Source organism: Papilio xuthus, unplaced genomic scaffold (genome assembly GCF_000836235.2).
Source record: "Papilio xuthus unplaced genomic scaffold, Pxut_1.1 DF826945.1, whole genome shotgun sequence".
NCBI classification, from domain to species: Eukaryota; Metazoa; Arthropoda; class Insecta; order Lepidoptera; family Papilionidae; genus Papilio; species Papilio xuthus.
In genome coordinates this window covers 2,100,138-2,111,424 of record NW_013531704.1, presented here as the reverse complement: position 1 = coordinate 2,111,424, position 11,287 = coordinate 2,100,138, and the positions used below count along the sequence as shown (strand labels likewise).

At 34.7% G+C, this 11,287-nt stretch overlaps 2 protein-coding genes across 2 annotated transcripts; one reads left to right on the top strand and one right to left on the bottom strand.

The window, feature by feature from the left end:
• Positions 1 to 1,248: 1,248 nt before the first annotated feature.
• On the top strand, positions 1,249 to 5,217 carry LOC106120949 (GTP-binding protein Rhes). The gene is made up of 4 exons (XM_013316420.1): positions 1,249 to 1,592; positions 3,266 to 3,459; positions 4,320 to 4,497; positions 4,767 to 5,217. The coding sequence occupies exons 1-4, from the start codon at positions 1,249 to 1,251 to the stop codon at positions 5,215 to 5,217; spliced, it is 1,167 nt and encodes a 388-aa protein (XP_013171874.1).
• A 1,189-nt stretch (positions 5,218 to 6,406) lies between these two features.
• Positions 6,407 to 7,588, bottom strand: LOC106121123 (uncharacterized). Its single transcript, XM_013316625.1, has 2 exons — positions 7,385 to 7,588; positions 6,407 to 7,080 (listed from the first exon to the last, which is right to left on the bottom strand). Exons 1-2 carry the CDS (start codon positions 7,527 to 7,529, stop codon positions 6,431 to 6,433), a joined length of 795 nt encoding a protein of 264 aa, XP_013172079.1. The 5' UTR covers positions 7,530 to 7,588; the 3' UTR covers positions 6,407 to 6,430.
• Between the last annotated feature and the right edge of the window lie 3,699 nt (positions 7,589 to 11,287).

Below are 11,287 nucleotides of genomic sequence, written 5' to 3'. Positions count from 1 at the left end.
AGGAAATATTTTCCTTTAGATCAAGTTATTGTTTTAATTTACTTCAGAATGTTATTTATTATAGTTTGTTAGAAAATGTATGAATCTCGATGGGACTTAATAGATTCGTTAATTGGAAATCGATTGCGAAAATTTTTCATTAATAGCACTATATGGCATAAAAGTTTGTTTTGAGCGAGGCGTAAGTCAGTGCTAACTCCACTCTCGATCATTCTGCCATCTGTATTGAGTTGAAGGCAATTTTTCTCCCCATTAACAATAAAACAACATCATAAAAACCTACGATCACGTGACGTCCCTATAATCGCTTTTCGATAAGCGCTAGCACATATTTTTTGCGAACGGTACTTTGCATGGACATTTCCAGACGGATATTGGCAATTTGATTGCGTATGTTACATTTGATCGCTGTTTTAACTCGCATCTTCATTTAGGACTGCGTTTATGTACATGTATAGGTGGGTTTCCAGTGTCGATATACTTGTATACTAACATATCGTAAATAGCTGTCCGCCGCGACTCCGTTTTATTAAAAAAAACATAGTAGCCTATGTGTTCTTCCAGACCATGTTCTATATGTATGCCAAATTTCATCAAGATCTGATCAGCCGTTCTGGAGATACCTTCAAATAAACATCCATCCATTAATCCATCCATCTATCCAAACATTCGCATTTATAATATTAGTATGATATGATTTTACGCGGCAGTGGAATTCAACGATAAGAATTTTTACATCATTTGCTTTGAAACTGGCAAGTTTATAAAGACCAAAGCCTTATAAAAATAAAGAAAAAAAAACGAAATCAACCAGTCAGCTATTGACCGAATAGAACTAACGATCTTTTTTATACTTACTAATGTCAGCAAAACATAAGTAGGAGGAGCCCAAGTCTGATTGATTGCAATAATTTGTGAATTAGATAAACGAATTGTAATCTATGTAGGCTATAATGATCTGTCATATTAAGCGTATATTATTAGGTCAGAAAAGAGAAGCTTACGCGTGTTTTTTATTATATTACTTCGAATGTCATATATTGGAATATTTTAGTCACCTGGAAACTTTTTTCTTTTGTTTCTTTGTTTAACTTAACGATTTATGTTAAGCCGTTTATAATTACTAGGAATTATTTTAAACTTCTAGACAATTTAATAGATAATTCGAATCGGTGAAGTGAAACAATTGAAAAGTGAAAAGAAATGATACTAAAAAGTGAAAGTGATAAAACGAAAATAGCCTGAACAATGTTGAACGGCACAACAGAACGTGCAATATCTCTCCAGTCGTCCCCAGTGAAAGTATCCCCGTCCCCTGTCAGAGCCACATCAAGTCCAGTGAGAACACCTTCATCTCCTTTAAAATCCTCATTATCAGCCTCTGGTAGGCAAAGATCACCTCGGAAATGCCAATTCTCGGCACCAGTAGAAGATGCCAGAGACAAATGCGGAGCGTCATGGCTCTGCCGGCGTGGTGCCGCGACCGGCGAGGAGACGGAACCTGAAAGATCACCGGGGCCGAGTTCATTACCCCAAGGTTGTGAGGATTCGGCACCTCCGCCCAAAAACTGCTTCAGATTAGTTATGCTGGGGTAAGTATTACTATTTATTAATTAATACGTACTTTGTAAAGTAGAAATAGAAACTTGCAATAGATTGTTTTACTACAAATACGGATAGAAGTCAAGTTAGTTAGTCAAGTAGATCGCATGTTTAGATGTCAATTAAAGAACTGAAGGATGGCCGAATATGATGTACAAAAGTCTGAATTTAAATAAAAAGTTAAACGGCCGATCCCTGATATTGTACTTAAAGTAAATCTCAATAAAAAAATGAAATGTTAATCTGGAAGGATTAACAAAATCCCAGGTCCTGCGATTGCTCTTGTTACGGCAATAAATTAACACGGGATCCGGGATAATCTGTTTCGGAACTGAAACAGAAATTCTCGCTCGCCGCCTCGACAAGCCTTATTTGTAATTTAAATTCCCTCCTCATTTCATTCATGCTCGTTGTACGTAATAATTATAATTCAAATAGGACATAATGGTACTTATTACCGCACGCATAGTTATATAATTGGACTTAAACCCGTTAATTACTCACTAAGGGAGGAACTTCCTTATCATTTATCGACGCTGTAAGTGGCTTTTAGATTTTGCGCTTTGTAAAACAAGTAAGCATTATTATTAGAAGAAAACCCTTAAAGGTAAAGTTTCCGCGAACTTAGAGAGAACTAAAGATCAAATCTCAAGATAAGACTTCTATCAAAGTAACCGGATGACTTTGTTTGGGCTTCGATTACCTGTTGCGCGTTTTCTTTAAAAAGAGGAACAAATAATCAGTTAATTTTATATCAAACAGCAACCGTAGTCAACAATATTTAAAACCAGAGCAATAGATTAATTTATTGTCATTTTCATTTATTAAATTGTGAGCAAATTTTCGAAAGTCAACTAATTAATACGTATAGTCTTTATTGTAAGCTTGTTTATATTAGTATGCAGTTCACTAAAATAGTCGATGTTTCAAACCTTAAGGGTCCGTTAAGCTATTAGTAATTCATAACATGAGATAAACAGCTTGACATTGTGGAATCATAATTAATTCTTCTTTATAAGTATCTTAATCTCATTACGTATTCAGCTTTCAACTAAAATGTTGTTAGCGTTAACCTAGAGCTGATAGTGAACGTGATAAAATGGAAGTTATATTTCAAAAAACAATATCGGACAGATAACAAAGCTAGAAGGGAATTCGAGCTTCGGGAGCGGCTCATTTTAATCGCGATACTTCGTTACTATCTGACTAATTGGTGGCGCTGCCGTATACCATGGCAACTTGCTAACGTGCGCCTATACCGAAACTATTACATTTTTTATTGATTGATTTACAAGGCATAAACTTTTTTGTGAAAATAAAAAACTCAATACTTCGTAAAAATACATTTTTTACTGTGCTTACATCGCGGGCCGGGAATTTCCCGTTGAAATCGATTGACCCAAAGGGAAACACCCCACAGACCCTATAAACTCACCATAGATAAAAATCATAAAGACTAACTGCCACACTCAAAGTCCATTAATGATAACCTAAGCGGTTGCTCAGTGTAGATTGTAGATCATGCACCAAGTACCCAAATGTACCTTTTAATGATTAGTAATATTGTTAAATGCATGTCAAATCAATTATATCTTTAAACACCATACATAAACACCAATTTTCTAGTGAAAATTAATGATAATTTCCTTATCTCGTCCACCAGTTCCGCACGAGTGGGTAAAACGTCTCTAGTATCAAGATTCCTCGGTAACAAATTCGAAGACAGCTATACTCCGACCATCGAGGACTTTCATCGTAAGCTGTACAGGATCCGCGGCGAGGTGTACCAGCTTGATCTCCTGGATACTTCGGGGAACCATCCGTTCCCTGCTATGAGACGACTTTCCTTTCTTACGGGTAAGTTTACAAGAAAATTAATTACGCTGATTAACTTTCATTGCATTTGTAGTTATATGTTTCATACAATTGTTTCTGATACTAAAAATCCCTATTTTTTTCTTAAATATTCATAGACTAGCTGACGCCTGCGACTCCGTCCGCGCGGAATTCATAAAAAAAACTAGTAGCCTATCTTCCAGATTATGTTTTGTATGTATATCAAATTTCATCGAAATCCGTTCAGTCGTTTTGGAGATACTTTCAAACATCCATCTAAACATTCGCATTTATAATATTTGTAAGACATTAGTAAGACTAATCTAAGAATAGTAAAATTACTAATAGCATTTTACGAAGTCTGGCAGAACAAAGATATATCAAAGTATAAATTCGGGAGCATTCAACTTAAATTGTCAAGAATCGAGAAAATGTTAGGTGAAGATATGTTTGAGCGAAGGTTCGTTATTAAATTTTCCAATATAAATCCGAGATCGTCTGTGCGAACGTAAGCAATTTCTGAAGAAACTTTAAACTGTGAAATGTTATAAGACGTTTTAGGAAAGTGTACCTAGAATGTCTTCTTTAATAAATAAATTCAGAATTTAATAAATTACATTAGTAATTTAAGCAAGTTAAGTAAACACATAATCAAACAAATCTGTTCTTCAGAATTCAAGCAAAATACTTATACTTACAAAGCCTACAAATTGAGCTTCTGTCGTTCAAAATCCTGAAATCATAGTGTGTACATCAACATCAACTTCCACATCAATAAAGTCTTCAAATTTTTTTTTCTGGAAAGTAATATAATCTGTATAGTAGGAAAGCAAAATATCTTCCAAAAAGACTGTTGAATTTACCCTTGTCCTACTTCCCAGGGGACCTCTTCGTGCTGGTGTTCGCGATGGACAGCCGGGAGTCTTTTGAAGAGGTAATCCGGCTCCGGGAGCAGATCCTGGATACGAAGGCTAGCGCAACCAGCGGTGGTCGCGGACGTAAGCAGGCGCCGCGCGTGCCAATGGCCATTGCTGGCAATAAGTGCGACAGAGATGTAAAGTAAGCTGACACTGTTGCATAGCATTGTTGTACGGTACTTGTATGGACATCCATACTATAACATTAAATACTATATTGAGAATGAGACTATTTCTACTAGGATATTATTAATAATATCGGGTCTATTAAATTCATCATCATCAATACCAATTTTCTTAATGTTTCTGCTTTGGGTTTTTTATAGACGCGATACGGCGTTTATTTTCTTTTCTGATTGTATTACAAATATTAGTAGTGTCAAAGAAATTAACAGTATACCTTATGTACAGGACAGTCCAACCTGAAGAAGCCACCGCGTACTGCGCGACACAAGACTCTGCCTGTGTATTTGTTGAAACGTCAGCAAAGAAGAACTATCGCGTCGACGATCTCTTCTACGAGTTGTTTGTGGTCGCAAATCTTCCTTTAGAAATGGCACCGAATCATCACAAGAGGGTGAGCACGGCGTTTGGTAGTCCGTGCACTTTACCACCGACAAGTAGCCAAAGTAGTAGAAGTAAAAAATGTACTCTATCAATCAAAAGACGATTGTCTGATGCGTGTGGAGTTGTTGCTCCGAATGTTCGGCGACCAAGCATTCGCACCGATCTCATGATAATGAGAACGAAGACATGTGCCAAGGGAGATGGAGATAGCGGGAGTGGCAGCCCCAAGCTCAACCTGAACAGACTGGTCCGGACAAGCGGGCAGAACGATAAGAGGAGTTGTTGCATACAGTGATGAGATTGGTAAACAAATCGTTATGAATATGGCGACTTTTGGATCGGTGCTATTATGAAAATTTTATTCATAAAACCGAACGTAAGGGAATGTTGAAAAAAGATTACTAAAGTATTTATTTGCGACCGTGGGCTTCCACTGTCAAAAATCACACAATTAACAAAACGTCTCGTAATATTCATTATCTTTGAAAAAATCAACTTGTGTATTTTCCGTAATATTTTTGTATGTAAATATAGTAATCATGTTAGACATATTTATTTAATTCCATAGTTTTTCAAAGAAATTGTTTCACTTTCAAAAGCATTTCCGCCATGGACTGAATTTTGAATATTGATGTTAGAAGAAAAGAGACGATGTTAAAATACGTTTAAGATATAAATAAGAAATTAAAAATATATATCGTAAAGTGGCTCTAAATGTTTTGCTAAAAGCCAATTTTTCAAAATGTGTTAATGGATTTAGAAAAGCTTGGAAAATATAAAATTATTTTACTCTGATGAATTCGAAAAAAGAATGTTTCGTCTGTGGTCACGACGGCGGCATTGCGGTGCCCCATCTTATTAAAGTCAGTCACACAGTCTTCATATCAAGTTTTAAATTATTTTCTAATAAAAATAAGTTTCAGATTTGATGGGACCAAGTATAATATCAAAATTCATTTTTTATAGGCCGAAATTTACATTTATGTTAACAGTATGTGCATTTAAAAATATTATGCTGTTGTATTTAATTTTATTTGAATATATTTAATCGAAAATGACTTTATTATGTGCCATATAACTTACTATATGTCTATTTACCTCTATATCGTTTTTGTAGCAACATTATTCATAAAAATATATGTCATTTTATATGCTATTCTTTATATAAGGTGGATAATATTAGTTAACTCTATCTTTACTACAATTCTTCAAATAAATAATTATGTTGCAAATTGCGTTTTATTAACCAATCTTTATCTACATTAAAAGTCAAAGGTTGTTAATGGCCAGTATGTGACCTCTTTGGTTGAATTTTTAATCTTTGTCCACCAAAGAGTTCGGATACGTTATTCTTTACTCAATATGTGGATAAAATGTGTCAACTCTATGCATAGGTTTTGAATAAAAAAGTAAAATATCATGCTTAATAACATATATTTACATTTATGTTGTTTATGAAATACGATAATATTATATACAATCAATACAAATAACAGTTAAATAACTTCTCAATTATGTAATTCTTTCTTTACGTTTTTCAATAGCAAATTAATTAATCGCTTTTGAATGCGCCTCGAATCATTTATATTGTTTATACTTTGCCTTATCTGTGTATCATTTGTTTTTATTTCATCAATTAACAACATAGCTTTAATTTTAAATAATCTAACTTGTTCGTCCGTCATTGTTTCTAATTCTGGTAGAAGACTTAGTAAGAAGAAACGCAAAGCATTTCCATTGATTTTGTTTGAACATGTGATGTGTGACTTTTTACTTTTTTTCTCTGTTTTTTTCACAATTGGAGTAAAGTGTTTACGTCGTCTTGGGACTGTAGGTTTTTCCCTTTGAATTATACATTCAGAGGATTCTGACTGATATTTGATTCTGATTGGTATTTCTTTGTTTATATTTTCATCTTCAGATTGTGCTCCAAGAATTTCTTCTGGTTCCATTTTTACTATTACGTCATTTGTATTCTTGAACGAATCATTTAATTGAAGTTCGTCAACATATTCTAAATTATTTATCGATTTCATAAACGGCAATATGAATTGTAGATAAGCAGTTAAATAGTAAGGTTTTTTATATCGCGTAGTGGGTTTCAAACTTCTTAAAAATGAACATCTTATATTTCGCCATTTTTCTTTGCAGTCGCTAACTGAAAAAGAAAAATTAAAATTAAAATGCAAATCGTTATTTGTAACCGTTGGGTAGAGTGCTGCCATCTCTCGGTGAAATATTCAACATTTCCATATAACACAGTGAAGTATGACGTTATTATATTATCATCGCAATCGCACTCTTTAATCAACAACAATCATTTAAGCAACAGGACATGTTATAAAACTCTACATTTTAAACAGAGGATACAAAATACTTGAACAAAGTTAATTCTAATTCAAAATACGGATTATGAGCTTTATGACAAAGGGTATAAAGGCAGTTATGCTTTGAAAATATACCTGTCAGATTGTTATTATGTGCGACTTGCGCCCATGCTTCTTCAGCGAGATCCTTGCGGTTATATTCGGGCAAATAACTGTTGTAGAGACACGGATATTTCTCTATTTCCTGGACTAGAGCAATTTCTGCTGACATGGTGTACATAACACGGAGCTTGCGTTGTTTTTACGCCGCATGCGAGGCGGTTACTGACGAGAGAATGTTGTAATCGTGTCGCGCCGCGCACTCCCCGCGCCGCGTCTACCCCGCGCCTGCCCCGCACGATCCCCGCGCGTGTCGCATGACGCCAGTTCTGGCTCCGCAAAGTCGCGCCGCGCCGTACCTGCTACTCCCCAGCGCCGCATTCTCCTCGCACTGTTGTTTTAACCGATACTTTTTTGTTTCAACTTGTGGTTATATTTGACTAAACAAACTATGACCGTTTACTATTACATCTTCCTGTCCTTTTCTCTTTCGAATGACTGCACAATTGACCATATCGAAAAAAATAATCTGCGATTTTTTTTGTATACTTCAAAAGTATATCTTAAAAATTATTCAAACCTTTCGTTTAGCCGTTTTTATATAAGTTTATATCTTAAAAAAATCGAGTATCGTTGCAGAAAAATTTGAAACTTTTTTTCCAATAAATTAAATAACTCATAAGATAAAAGTTTAAAAAATACCAAACACGTAAAAGTTCTATGTAATGTTTCGATTTACGACAAACAAAAAATAGAAAGAAAAATACTCCTCCATATGTCTCTATATGTCTTCATATCAGTTCACTCCGTTCTTGCATATCCTTTTGCACACAATCCAACTTATAACTAACAAACACTTTCTTAAGTCTATTACCGGTTACTATTATGAGATATCATGATAAACAATTTAAAAAGTAAAGAATATTATCCTGTACTTAAACAAATTATCGTTTTTTTAGAATAGCAACAATGGCAACATTAAACACAGGCACTAGAGAAGCGAGCGCCGGCCGTTGCTTTGGCTAGCGGCTTTAATTGCGGGGATCCGATCTAATTTTCTCTCTCGGATTGAGGTCGAGGGTTTCAGTTTGTGGTTTAACGACGACAACCACATTATTTGCGAACATTCTCTGATTTGCGAACCCTTCAAACATTCATGTAATTTTTATGGATTGACTTTCGACTCTTGTACAAATATAAATTTAATTATGACAATCTATATCCATTATCATTAAGTTATTAAAAGCTAGCTGGTTTGGACTATCAGATGAAAAAATAATTTATCAAATTCCAACTCTATTTCATACGTTCAGCGCATTCAATCATTTAAACTAACATATCTTAAGCTTTTAAGTTTAGATACACGAAGCTATTTGAATTAAAGTTCAAATATATTAGGATTAATAATTTTAAATTATCAAACTGTGGTGTCATTCAGCAGCACAGAAACACGAAAATCATTTATTCCCATCTTATAGTCGAAGCGTAGCATTGCTCGTAAAACTTATAAATTAGACGAGTGTAGAATCCCGATAGGACTCGTTTAATAAATCGCTCCATTGGGCAGAATTAACCTCGGCTTCGTATATTATAGGGTAGTAACTGTAACTATAAAGGAAATATAAAATTCTTATAAATTATTAAATATTTCTGTAATCCAGTAATAAGCAGACAATATTATTCACCACCACTACTAATTAATATCAATAGATGGCGCTAATTGCTAAGGAATGTCTAAAGTTCTTGGTCAATTTTTTGACTTGTATGGCTTACTAACTATCGTGACTCAGTCCGTGCGGAATTAAAAAAAAAACATAATCAGCCTATGTGTTCTTCCAGACTACGTTTTATATGTACATATTATCTATACATATACATTTAATCGAGAACCGATCAGCCGTTCTGAAGATACCTTTTAATAAACATCTATCAAAACTTTTGAATTTATATAAGTAAGATTAAAGGTGACGGATTTTAAGCAAGAAGTGACACCACTTGTTATAACCAAAATAAACATTGCATATTTGAAGGAACAACTTGACGAGTTTTTTACAAACTTAGCTTTAGAAAGTTTTACATATCTTTCATGTCTATTATATTTCCTCATACTTTCATATCGTGTGCAGTACATAATAGCTAATGATATGCCGTTCTGAAATACCACGAGTCACGTATGTTTACGGGTGCGGAAAAATTTATATTCGTGCGGCGCGTTTAGGGTTAATGTCCCTAGAGGTATTACAAGCACGTCAAGTATTGTACCAATGAATATTAAAATTGTACTTCTTTATTTTTTAATTTAATATCCTAATACAACTAGTTGTCTCCTGCGACTTGGTACGCGTGGGATTAGAAATAGATAATAGCCGATTCTTAAACCTACTGAATATACATATCAAATTTAATAAAAATCGGACAAGCCGTTTCGGATGAGTATCGTAACTAACATGTAAGAAATTAGTGTTAGGAAGAAAATTGGACACCGTACCGGTATATCGGCGCAACACTAGCCTTATTAAAATGTCAACGTTTATGTCCCCTAACTAATCAATCTGACACTTGACTTTGTAATGAAAGCGCGCCATTCGCGCCAAAGGATTCTAACAAATACTGTCTAAAAGTAGTAACTTATTGTATACCGTCTGTAAAGCAGAGTATCAATATTATAGGTCCTGGTCACTAAATGAGTTCACACTAATATAATAAAAATCCTTGTTTTATCATCATCAGCTCACTATACGTCCCCACCGAGGGGCTCGGAGTCTACCCTAAGTTAAGAGTGATTAGGCCATAGTCAACCACGCTGGCCAAGTCCGGGTTGGTTGATACCTTGTTTATTTCCGACTAATAGAGTACATTGAACATTACCTTTAGAATGTTAAATTTTCCCTATAAAAAAATTATTCCTTAAAAAAATCCTATAATTATAGATGTTACTAGCTATCGCCCGCAACTCCGTCCGCGCGGGATTAAAAATAGATGTTGGCCGATTCTCAGATCTACTCAATATGCTCACAAAATTTCATGAGAATAGGTCAAGCCGTTTCGGAGGAGTATGGGAACGAAAATTGTTACACGAGAATTTTATATATAAGATGTAAAAGCTTTTGCTACGAAAGTCGCCGGATATACTTAGTCCTGTAATAAGTAGAATATGTAAAAGTGGTATAGGTAAGTGATGTACACGGTTAGTGAGTAATAAACGCCTCAAGGGTAAACAACCCTTTTAATATTAGAGTAGAAAACTCCGTTGGTTAAAGTACTTTGCTTTTTGCCTCAATAATATTATATGAAAGCGTTACATTACACTTATATTAAAATAAAGTGTAACATTTTTTGTTATGAAATACTAATCTTATATATCAAGTCAATCTAAAATTCAAGTGCAGGTTATATTGGGACTCAATACCACGACTGCCCTGAGGCAAGCCGACAGGACGTCGTGGAGGCAGCTGGTCGACACAGCCGTTAAAACATATCAAGACAAGCACGACCTTCAGAAGAAGAAAAAGTAGATATAAAATTCTCGTTTCAAAAGATTTTTGATTTAAATATTTATGATATTTTATATGCATGTTTAGTAGATCTGAGAATCGACTACTATACTGCGCGGGCATAGCCGCTGTCGGCAGTTAGTATGTATAAAAATTCTCTTGTCACAATGTTAGTTACCATACTGCTCCGAAACGGCTTAAGTGATCTTTATGAAATTCATTTAGTCTGAAAATCGACTGGCAACTATTTTTTGATCGGACGGAATCGCGGCCGACAGTTAGTTTCAAACATTCGGAAGTCCTTATCTGCAAACGACTGCTTTCAAGTTAGAGTATAACACTTGAACGATCAAGAGAATTTCGTATCGACGGAATCAACACAAGCGAACGAAATACAAGTCCCTTATCGTTTCAGTACCGGTTGTATTACAGAGAAGTATTGAAT

Excerpts from the sequence above, each read along its gene's own strand:
- LOC106120949 (XM_013316420.1), top strand. The coding sequence starts at position 1,249 with ATGTTGAACGGCACAACAGAACGTGCAATATCTCTCCAGTCGTCCCCA. Across the intron at positions 1,593-3,265 it reads TTCAGATTAGTTATGCTGGG|TTCCGCACGAGTGGGTAAAA; the intron begins GTAAGTATTACT and ends CTCGTCCACCAG. Across the intron at positions 4,498-4,766 it reads AAGTGCGACAGAGATGTAAA|GACAGTCCAACCTGAAGAAG; the intron begins GTAAGCTGACAC and ends CCTTATGTACAG.
- LOC106121123 (XM_013316625.1), bottom strand. The coding sequence starts at position 7,529 with ATGTACACCATGTCAGCAGAAATTGCTCTAGTCCAGGAAATAGAGAAA. Across the intron at positions 7,081-7,384 it reads ACATAATAACAATCTGACAG|TTAGCGACTGCAAAGAAAAA; the intron begins GTATATTTTCAA and ends TTTCTTTTTCAG.